Below are 11,391 nucleotides of genomic sequence, written 5' to 3' on the forward strand. Positions count from 1 at the left end.
CCTAGTGATATCTATGGGAGGGTCTGTATGTGCTGCTTTGATATCTAAAAGATTCACTGGAGCTGGTCTATTTAAGAGTTCCTCGGAGCGTTCCACCCATATGTTCGTCTGTTCTTCAATTTCAGTGATTGGTTCGCCTTCTTTGTCCTTGACCGGTCTCTCTGGTTGTCTATATTATATTGTCGTCTATATAAATTATACACGGGCAAAGTATACTGGATCTTAATTAAATTGCCAAGGATAGGAGTGTTCAGTTTCCTTTTGATCTTGTAATCTACAGTTATGAGTAGATGGTAATTCCAACTGCAATTACTATAATCCGGGTTATGTATCCTGTTAGAGCATGTAATAAGGGTATCACTGTAAACTGTAAACATAAAAAGCAAATATATGAAATTTCTGTGATCGTAACAGTGGATAATTGTGAAAAAGAGGCATATGTGTACAGCGATGTATTTGTGAGTGATAAACAATTTGTCAAGCTATGAGTGTTCATTAGCGAAACGGAAGACCAAAAGTCATGTTTCTTTTAACAGTTTTACAGTCAGTAATGGTAATTGTACAAATTATGAGAATTAACGAAAGAAATGCACATAATAGCTAGAAACTAATTACTAAATAAGTGGATGTTAACTTTCTTCACAACATAGAATGCACTAACATTTATTAATGAAAACAAGTGACAACAAGTCAGAGATAGCACGATAACCTAGTAGTCAGAGCAAGAAGTTTTAAACGTAACATAGTTCTCCATGGGTGTGATCTAACTACAACAATCAGGAATTGTTTTGACCGCTTGAAGGTCAACTGCGGAAATAGAGTTTGTCTGACCACGGCGGTAGTTTTTTGCTCCTAATGTTGTCCTTAGTGGAGCGAGAATTCGGGGTTGTGTGCACAAAAGTTGTTCATTCACCTTGTGATGTTGAAATTAATTGTGATATTGAAAATAAGTGTCTTAACTCCTCCAATCGCTTTGCTGAAACGTCATGTGACGACTTTGAAGGGAACCCCCTAGAAATTGAAAAAATAGCGAACTTATCAATTGAGTCAAGTTTTACTGATTCACAAAAAGAATCTACAATGCCACGCTCAAGATTCTTCGACTTTACAGGACTCAAACCTCTGGAGCAGTAAGTTTAGTATTTTCGAAACACTTTCAGTAAACCTGTTGGAGGATATGTCGATAACGTACTTTATTTTGTACGTGAAAAGGGTGAACAGTTGATTGGGTTATTTCCAAGGACTAAGACGTCCAAAAGAATTCTACGCATTAGTTCAGAGTTTAGTGAGTAACTTTTAATGCAGCATGAGGTTCTAGATGTTGATGTAAATCATTCAATTAAAGTATTATCTCAAGAATCAATGCTTTCTTTTCCTGTAAGACAAAATACATGACTTGTAAGTTTCAGAATTTCGTTTGCACTTTTGAGTGCATGTACAAACTGTCTCACGGGGTATTCCAAGCTCGATATGAAACATGTGAAGACAAAGTACTTAGTCCCCCTCCATCTTTTGTTTCTGGAGAATTGGTTTGTCTATTTTTCTATTAGTACTCATTTCAGACTGTGAATATCGCGCCCTACAAGTCTAATGAACTGATCTCAAACCTTTTGGAGGAAATACGCATTTTAAAAGTAAAAGTAGTATTATGTTAATTAACAGGATTTATATCGAGCTTACGAGTGCGACTCATCAGTTTGGCTAGCAAACTCTATGGTTAATAGTGAACAGGTCAAGGCTGAGTTTCCGAATATATTCGAATCAGGTAAACTTCCAGTTATTATTTCAAGAACTAGTTAAACCAATTAAAGTTGATCGACCTGATGGAAATGCTTATGGTGTTAATTTTAATCACCTGCTTTCTGGACGAAAATTGGATTCATCTGAAGCTATTTGGAATCTAGTTAAAGGTACGGTGTTCGTAACACATTTATAACTTCAAATGCACTCATGATAATCACGTCTGGATTCCTGGTGTTAATACAATTTATGGACTATTAGATTTGGCACACGAAAATTAATTAGAACAGCATATATATATATAAGACATTTAGTCATCAAAAGCAGCCAATATATTAGCTTTTTGATCACCGTATTTATGTTAACACATTTTTAGACTGGCAATTAAATGCAATTCAACCATCTGTCTCGACTCAATTTTCATCAAAGCTTCTAAAGTCGGACTGGGTTAAAATATAAATATGATTAGTAGTATTACTTATAGTCCCAGTTCATCTGTATATGTTAATCAACCTTTATTCAGTGTCAGGTTATCATTGGTAATAAGGTACAGGTTTTTTCCTTATTCATCTTAATGGTCTCTCCATTACTCCTATGACCAATTTCTTGTGGAAAATATTTTCTAACACCTCAGTATATTGTTATTGAAATCACTTAACAGGATCGCCAGATAAACTCACCTTCAGAACCTGCGTTGAAAGTGCTTTTGAGTATTTAGTCGGCAAAAGTGAGCTAATCTATGTAAGTTTTAAGTTTTTTATAAAAAGTTTTAGATAGTTTATGATAGTATAATGTAGATCAAATAATATCCCTAAAATAATTACTTTGGTGCGAGGGCCTATATTTGCGTCCTTATATGGCTTCTAGAAAATAGGCTAAAATATCCTACGTGTGTTTAAAAACCCAAACTAATGATCACTTACACAGTTTCACCTTGAACTCACTTTTCTGTGGACTCGACTTCTGGTTCTTGTTTCAATGGAATTAACTGATTAGTATCTATATTTATTCCACTTAAATTATGTTCTTTGTCTTGTGAATGGTTAGGCTGACGTTAGTACGTATTCCAAACCATCAGTAGTTACCTGTCATTCCCTACTTAGGGTTCGAGGGCGGAGTCGTACTTCTAACTGTAGAGGGATGTGGTAGCATTTTAGATGCTATATAAGTTAAACTAATCCCTCTATGGTTGTCACAGGACGATTTTAACCCTCTCTTATATATCAGGACAATAAGTAATTGCGACCAGCCAGATGGGATTACGTCCAACTCCCAGATTTTAGCTAAAATATAAGTCAACCTAATCTGTAAAATCGGACAACCATACTTAAAGACCTCTGGAGTCAATCCATCTGAACCAGCTGCCCTTCCTCGTTTCAGATTACCTATAGCCTTTTGAACTTCTACTAGAGTTGGGGAACCTACTTCAATGTTCCATTCACACTGTCTGGGAATGAAGGGTAGTTGTAGAGTAGCTGAAGGCCAGCTGAACTGTTCTCTGAAATGTTCCGCCCATCGTTCTAAACGTCTGGACTGAGAACAGATGAGGGTGTCGTCTTTTTCCGAAATAGTCTGACTTACACTTGACTTATTAATTCCAGTTTCTTTTATTAGTCTGTAGAGCTGTCTTGTGTTTCCTATAGTCGCCGCCTTTTCCATCTCTTTTGCTTTCGTTGCCCACCACTGCTCACGGTCGTTCCTTAGACTTTTGCTTAACCTAGATCTGATTTGTTTTCGCTCTTCATCGTGTTCAGAGCCTGATGGGATGAGTTTACGAGAATCCATCAGTGCAATAGACCATGAGGAAATCCATTGGTTCTTTGTAACTCTGTGGTTTAAGTCACTAATAGATTTCATTGCTGTTTCCACAGCTGTTTGTATATCTTTCCAAGCAACATCTTGGTCAGCCTCGTTTTCAGAACTACCTAAGTGTGACCTCAGTTGTTCCTGGAATCTATTTTCGGCTTTCTCATCACTTAATTCAATTCTAATGGGTTTTCTTGGTGTGGCTTTCTTGCGTCTAGTGAGGCGCAAGCAGATACGTGCCCTTATAAGAGCATGATCGGAGTCCGAACAGGCATTCCGCAACGAGCGACAATCTTCTATCGACCCTCTCCAACGATGACTGATGTTAATATGGTCTATTTGAGTTCACCGTTGGTTTGGTGCAGGGGGTCACCATGTTAGGCGATGTCTCTCCTTATGCCTAAAATTAGTGTTTGCCAAAAATAAACGATTGTCTGAGCATAGTTGCAGCAGGTGATCACCATTATCTATTCGCTGCACCGGAATACCAAAATACCTACCTAAATATCTTTCTGTTTGGTTCAAGCTGCCTACTTGGGCATTGAAGTCACCTGCTACGAGTACTATGTTTGAACTGTTAGCTTTCTGAATAAGTTCAGAAAGCTTTCTGTAAAAGTCATCTCTCACTTCATCTGAGCTGCAGTCAGTGGGAGCGTAGGCAGAAACGACGAAAAGGCAACGACGTGTGTCCCTATCTTTTCGAGTTCTTACGGAGCTGTTCAGCCGAACAGCACATAAACGACTGTTGACGGGGATCCACTCCAATAGTGCTTGTTCTGCCCTTGTACTTAATGCTATGCCTACGCCTGCCAGTCCACGAGAACTAGTCATCGGGTCGCCAGATACACGGGGAATGTATCTCGTCGGCTCTCTGTTTTTCCGAGGTGAGGTCAAGTGAATGACTACGCTAGGGTTTTGTATGCGTGTTTCGTAGACACAGCATACATCAATGGTACGAGATTCTAGGGTTTTAGCCAAGGAAGCCTGTTGACCGATTTGACATAGGGTGCGTACATCGAAGGCTCCAATGTGTAGTTTGGAGCGAGGTTTCAGTAGACCTGGGACAGAGTTTTGAGCACTAGAATTGTTGGCTATGGTGACACTTGAGGAGGAAGCCGAAAAAAGTTTAGAGGTGAAAGTCGATGTAGGAGGAATAATAGGAAGTGAAGACGGAGGTTGATTATGAATACAGTGGTCTTGGGTGCTGTTAGAGGTATGAGGGCGGTTATCACTTCCCGGTTGCCCACACCGAGGAAGGGTTCTTCTGGAGGCACCTGAAAAGGAAATTGGATTAGAGGTAGGTGGTTTTGGTGACTAGACAGTGTGACCTCAGTGCCAAAGGGACAACTGCTTGAGGTTTGTCACACACTACCATTTTGTGAGTAGTTTTCGTGTTAGCTCTGTACTTGTTGAGACCTTACCGCAGGAGATGAATATCCGTGGGATAAGGCGAGGTGTGCATTTCTAGGGTCGATCTTTTCTACCCCCCTGTGGGAAGGCAGCATCGCTACCATGCTGGTCGTCTGAAGGAAACACCTTACTGCCGTCACACCTCTGTATAGTCAGCAGTACGACTTCGCCCTCGGACCTTGGGTTTGTTGCTTTTAGTCTTACCGTTCTTCAACCGACCTGTCTGGTATGGTAGGACCTTGAGGAACGATTGTTCCAGCCTGTATCGCTCGATTGGTTCATTACGATAGGCAAGCCCGACCATTACGTCAAGGTAGCAACAACGGTCGGGCCTGAAACCATTATGTTTAACTGGTTATAGTGTTGATTGAGGAGTAGCCAGTTGAAAATAGGTATTGTTGTTTTATGTGCTTCTGAAATAGCAGGAGTTTGCAGCGTTAAAGAAATAGAGCTGCTTGATTATATTATAAAATTCAATTCAAAAGTATTCGTCAACATAGTGTTAGTTTTAGTAGTAGGCTCCGGAGTTTTGATTTTAAATATCAGTTTAGCAAACAACTATTATACTAGTGCATCATGATAGTACCTAAATTTCGTGACTTTGTTGTCTAAGCTATGTTCGTATTTTTAGACTACTAATATGATAGACCAATTCATAAACCTTAATACATATAGCAATTATGACTATGATGGGTTTATTGAAAAAAATGGTAAACACGAATCAAATGGTTTTTAAATATAAGAGACATAGAGATATAATGTAACGCATGTACGGGCCAGGTTAACATGCAGTTTTGTGAGGTATATGACAAGTTAACGACAGTAAACATGGCCAGAAACATAATTTTAAAGCTAGTGAAACTTACAGAACTTTAGGTAGGAGTATGACGAGTTAGAAAATTTACATAAGAAGTTCCTGCATTTAGCCTAGTGACATTGACAAATATGTCGCAAAAGCAACTGGAACTAAGAAATGTCTCTAAACAACACACTTTTTTTGATAGTATGATGTAGTACAAAAGTATCAAATATTTCTTCTACCAAAAAGTCTTGGGAGTGGCTCGTATGAAATATATACAACCAGTGTAACGGAGAAAAAATCTATGTAAGTTAAGAAGTTCTAAAAACATAGTAAATTAACCAGGAAAGGGTAAAACTCGCCTGGATTATTTTCTTTTCGCTTCTCTAACGTTGTGCTGATAAGGTCGGATTCATTGAAATTCAGCTGATTATTTTATCATGACTTGCTCAGATTCCGTTAGAACCATAGGTATTTTGGATTTACTTAAAGAGAAGGATTTGTATTTCGCACTCATTTTTGTAGGGCTAGCTGACAGTAAGAACTACACTGTCTTATAGAAAGGTATTTTAGGTTAATCTCCTAGTTGTTGTTGTTGCGTGTTTGCGTACATTGGCGTCCATCTTTCAAATGATCAAGTATTCGTTCGCTTAATAGCAATACAGTGACCGGTAGGTTGTGTATCATGTATTTGTTTTTCATGTTCTGATTTTCAATTTCAAATTTTTGGAAGTTTATTAGGTTACTTTATCTTGAAGTTTACTTAATATTGCTTCAATTTATTTCCTCATACTACAAGCTTGCTAGCCACAACCATACTCAACTCGCTTGCAGACTACGTCATCTACACGATCCCACAGAAACATACGGTCAAAATCCCTGTGGACTTCTTAATTTTGGTATCGAAACCCTTATCGAAATTGGTCTCCATAAAGTAATAAACGACTGTGTTTATCTTCTCGAGAGTAGTAAGTAAAAATTAAAACACCACTAATCTTTCTGCCCGCTGTGCTTACGTATGAACAGGTGTTTTTCAAACTTCCGGTTATCTGTTTGGAAGACAAAATTAGTCAACTTACGATAATGTGTAAAATTCTAGTCTCAGTGCTTCAACACTACCTTCATCCAAAATAAAGTTCATGACCTGTCAGTTATATGTCTTCATTTTATTTATACCCAAACATAAATCGACCACTTTAATTTAAAATTCAAATCACTATTTTGTAGATTTTTCGTTGCCTTGTCTATATATACGTGTTCACCTAGTTTTCTAAAGCTAAGCATATTGTTCGTCAACATTCTTTTTTTTTGCCTCATTTGAGAGTGTAAATATTGACTAGCATGAGATAATACGCATTAATCATATTCTATAATTTGTAAATAAAGATATTGAAATCCAAGTTAAATCTCATAATTCGGATTAAAGTCATACTTTTCACTAGCAATAAATAACTTGAGTGCTTTTTAATTCCAAAAAGTAAAAATATACTCACTTTCACTCTCTCTCTCTCTCTCTCTCTCTATATATATATATATATATATATATATATATATATATATATATATTTACCATGCATGTATTCAGTGATGCGGTCTGGCAAGTATTTTTAAGGAATAGAACTATTCAATTAAGTTCCAAACCCTAAGTAAATTTTTCTTTTAAGAACAAAATTTCAATTTTGTAAATGAAAAAAAAATTTCTAATTTCAGTAATTCCAGAGTCGTATACATTTTTTGAAAGAGACAAACAAAGTGGATGGAATTTAGAAAGTCAATGGGATGTATTACACCATTTATATAAGTCCGTATCATTTTTGTTATGTCTTGGATCAATGATATCGAAATCATCTTTAATTTCTGAATTAAGGTTTGTTAATTATTCTATTTGATTATGTACATTTAATGTAAACTCTTAGTTACAATTAATTGTTAATGTTTTCTTCCAGCTATAATTCTGCTACAAATGTATTATGTAATCAACTAGAAATTACTCCCAGTTATCGAACTTGTTGGAAGATTTCATAGCCAACTAATAGGGTTTTAGTGTTGCATACACTCCAACGTCTAATCATTCAACTGTGCATATGCCTAGTTGGTTTATCTATAGAAAATATAAATATCCATTAATATTCGATAATTCACTACTCTGCTAATATTCGTTGCTATGTTAGTAGAAAGTGAACACTGCTGTTTCTACGCTACAGTTTCGTGGTAGTTTCCTTATATACCATTCATGTAACTAATCGGTGTGCTATAGTTTTGCAAATTAGTTTATAACTGAGATCCATTTTCATTCTAAAGTTTTAAATAGTGTAATGTCCATGGTATAGGATGGTAACATTTGACAGTTTAGCTTCAATGTTTGTAAGATAATACTTCTAGGAAGTAGACTAATGTAACTACAATTTTGGGATACAACATAATTATTTATTTTTTAGATTAATCTTCACTGTAATCCACTTAATGATCCCTGTATTCTCGTCATTTATTGTAAACTTATCACAAAATATAACTATGAATTTCATGTTGCTTTAAATGTCTAAAATAAGCTGTTTTGAATATATCATACAACAAGTGTGATACCATCGCATCAGTTTTCGCGTGTATTCTCTCACTCCTGTTTATTTTATTTTTTGTTTGCTTTTGTGTAGAAAAATTATGGCTCAAAAATCGCAAAAAAATGAATGGAAATCTGCACTGTACGAGCCTAATAATAAGCCATTTTGTATGACTCATAGTTTCTCTCTACTTGTATCTGAGTTAGTTGTCCCGCTATCGGAGTAAGTTGTCTTTTTTATATTTTATGAAAAGCTTCAAATATTTGTAATCTTTCTATGTGAGTGGTGTGTCTGTAGTGAACGAAGAATTGGTAGAGAAACCAACTTATTGTTTAATGCAAAATTGCAGAATGCTTTCGTATAATATGAAAACCGTACAATAGACACATTATTTGCACGTCGTCCTTCATTTTTCCTTTACATGCTTCATCATTCTTTTCATTCTGTTGTTACTACAATTGCTTTCTGTTTACCTCTCTGTTCTTCTCAATTGAATCTTCTTAATATTTTGCTGACATGCATTCCACTTCAGATCGGTTTTACATACTGCTTATATCTGTCAACATAAGTAGCCTACACCACATGTCCTATATGGTGATAAAATTAAGTTACTTATTATGTGATATTCAAGGAAAGGATTTAAATTGTTCTGCTGTTGATATTCTTGACTGGGATTTTATCACTTGGCATATTTGCATTCTGTGTGGACCGCTTCACCATGGTCGTTTTTATCACAACTGCTTATAGAATAGACAGATTGTGATTAACAGTGGGATCTACAGGGATTTCTTCCTGTTTGAGATTCATCATCCGGACGTACCTGGATCCAGTGTTGGTGTAACATGAATTCTTTAGATTCGCACTGGATAATAACAGTTTGTAATATTTGAATATCTAAAATTCAAGTGGAATGTAACAAGTTTTGTATCGAAGTTGGTCATAAATTAATACGGATACGTATTGGGATAGTGTAGCAAGGTTTATAATAATCTAAGGAGAGTGAATGAAATGACAGGACTAAACGTTATATTCTAAATATGTTTTGCAGTCCTATCAAGGTGCTATGAACAACCTTGGGGTTTGAAATTGGTGGTTATATAATTATTGGTGAGTCACATTTATGCTGTAGGTTAAGTGCAAATACCAAAGGTGCATGTTTTAGTATGAATAATTATGTATATGATACGTAAGATATCTGTCTGATCAACTTGACCAGTTACAGGTCATTTTAACTGGACAAATCAGACACAAAGCTCAGTATATGGCATACATCTATGCATTTTGTTAAACTACTTGATTTCGAACTGAGTCGTTACAGGAAATATTTTTAGGGGCGTTAACTTTAGTGAGTACTTCTCAACGTTTTATTTTATTTCTTGTTATTTAATGTCGTGGTTATCATAGGTTATCTCCAGATCTTTGGATTATGCGCATAGATGGCAAGCATCCTGTGCCAACATCAATACGCATTATTTACGAATCGGTTACAAAAGACGGTTTGTTACTTTTTAGTCTATTTAAAAGAATCACTGGTATTAATTTTAAAATCTTTGGCTTTATTTAAGTAACGAATAATTTAATGGTCAACTTTTCGATTTTATTGTGTTCTTCTTACTATTTCTGTAAAGCAAGTTTATAACTTATACTTTACTCAGAATAGTTAACAGAAGTACAGAATATTCATCTGATTTATTCGAAGAAAAGGAAGGAAATAATATTAGTAGTGTATCTTGTCAGGCCACTTGGAAAACTGGAAAACTTTCAGTCATAGATATCGTACTACTGACTTATCAAGACAATGGAATATATATTTTCAATACATATGTAAAAGGAAAAATGACGGTGAAGTGGTGAATGGGGTGGGAAGATCCACTGTCCCAATTGTTGGTTAAATATTCAATATCGTCCATATTTTCTTATCTCTTAATCGTTCTTTCTTAACTTGTATTTGTTTACTGTCATTTCAGTGCTAGCATGGGATGTATATCTTAAGATGTAATGTCGTTTAAATCAGTTCCGTTTACTTATTCAGATTAGGATTTCCACTTTGAAAACACGCAGATTGAATGGGTATCCCTTTAGTAAATAATTCATGATGAGGGTTCAAAAAGCAATAGATGTTTGGTTTGACGTTAAGTGCATGAACTTATACTTGATTACTGAGTGGCATTGTGTATTGCGATGGCTTAGTGGTTACAGCAACTTGACCTAACGCATTGAAGTCGAACTAAGAACATGTTTGACTAAGGATTGATTGTAATGTGTTGATATTGCTCATCAAGATGTACGTGATAGAGTACCTAGAACACAATTCATGTTATTGATAACAAATTATAAAATGTAAAAGCCAGGTCAACAACCGTAATAAAAAGTAAATAAAAACTGAATAGACTTTGACGGATTATTTAAATGCATCACAAAACTACAAATTGCACTGTCACACTGAGATAAACTATAGATGGATAGTGATATTTTGTAAGAATATTGTTATAGGTGTACTATTGATAAATAACGAAACATCAATTTAATGAATAATCAGTAAGGTACATTTTCCCTTTTTGAGGATGATTAAAATCATTCCCATTTAATATGTAAGTAACTTTATGAAACCATTTGTAAGATGTCGTGTAAATGTAACTTTAACTATCTCCCTTTTTATTAAACTCTACCTTTCACAACTTATCTATTATCTACCCATCTGCTTTTTAGGACTAGAACAGTATGCATGCCATAAGTTACGAATGATTGACAGTTACTGGCCAAATATGTCATAATTTTGTGTGTTGTACTCATTTCAGATCGGATTCTTTATTGATTAGCTATATGTTCTATCAGACAACAGATGACAAATAATATAATTTATTTGAGTTATTTACTTGAAGATATTTTGCAATATATAGTCTTCCCATATATATATATATATATATATATATATATATATATATATATATATATTCTTTTTCATAAGCATATATTTAACCTTCAAATTTTCATAAATCATATCATGATGAATTGTATGTAGTAGTTTGTTGGGGCATCCTTGTGACTTGTTCCTTGAAAAATGAAATTTTTGGGTTG

The 11,391-nt window shown here is 35.3% G+C and overlaps 1 protein-coding gene across 3 annotated transcripts; it reads left to right on the forward strand.

The window, feature by feature from the left end:
- Nucleotides 1-721: 721 nt before the first annotated feature.
- Nucleotides 722-11,391, forward strand: MS3_00003807 (uncharacterized protein; the record flags this gene model as incomplete). 3 transcript variants are annotated; one of them, XM_051211672.1, is made up of 13 exons in its annotated part: nucleotides 856-1,130; nucleotides 1,161-1,285; nucleotides 1,319-1,377; nucleotides 1,410-1,529; nucleotides 1,563-1,634; nucleotides 1,663-1,765; nucleotides 1,797-1,910; nucleotides 2,402-2,481; nucleotides 6,555-6,723; nucleotides 7,466-7,622; nucleotides 8,407-8,535; nucleotides 9,718-9,809; nucleotides 11,023-11,391. In XM_051211672.1, the coding sequence occupies 13 exons, from the start codon at nucleotides 856-858 to the stop codon at nucleotides 11,085-11,087; spliced, it is 1,560 nt and encodes a 519-aa protein (XP_051071758.1). In that variant the 3' UTR covers nucleotides 11,088-11,391. The 3 variants fall into 3 exon arrangements, with proteins under 3 accessions (XP_051071756.1, XP_051071757.1, XP_051071758.1); XM_051211671.1 differs by lacking the exons at nucleotides 6,555-6,723; nucleotides 7,466-7,622; nucleotides 8,407-8,535; nucleotides 9,718-9,809; nucleotides 11,023-11,391 and having other exon boundaries at nucleotides 722-1,130; nucleotides 1,812-1,910; nucleotides 2,402-3,221; XM_051211673.1 differs by having other exon boundaries at nucleotides 806-1,285; nucleotides 1,319-1,910.

Source organism: Schistosoma haematobium, chromosome ZW, assembly GCF_000699445.3.
Source record: "Schistosoma haematobium chromosome ZW, whole genome shotgun sequence".
NCBI classification, from domain to species: Eukaryota; Metazoa; Platyhelminthes; class Trematoda; order Strigeidida; family Schistosomatidae; genus Schistosoma; species Schistosoma haematobium.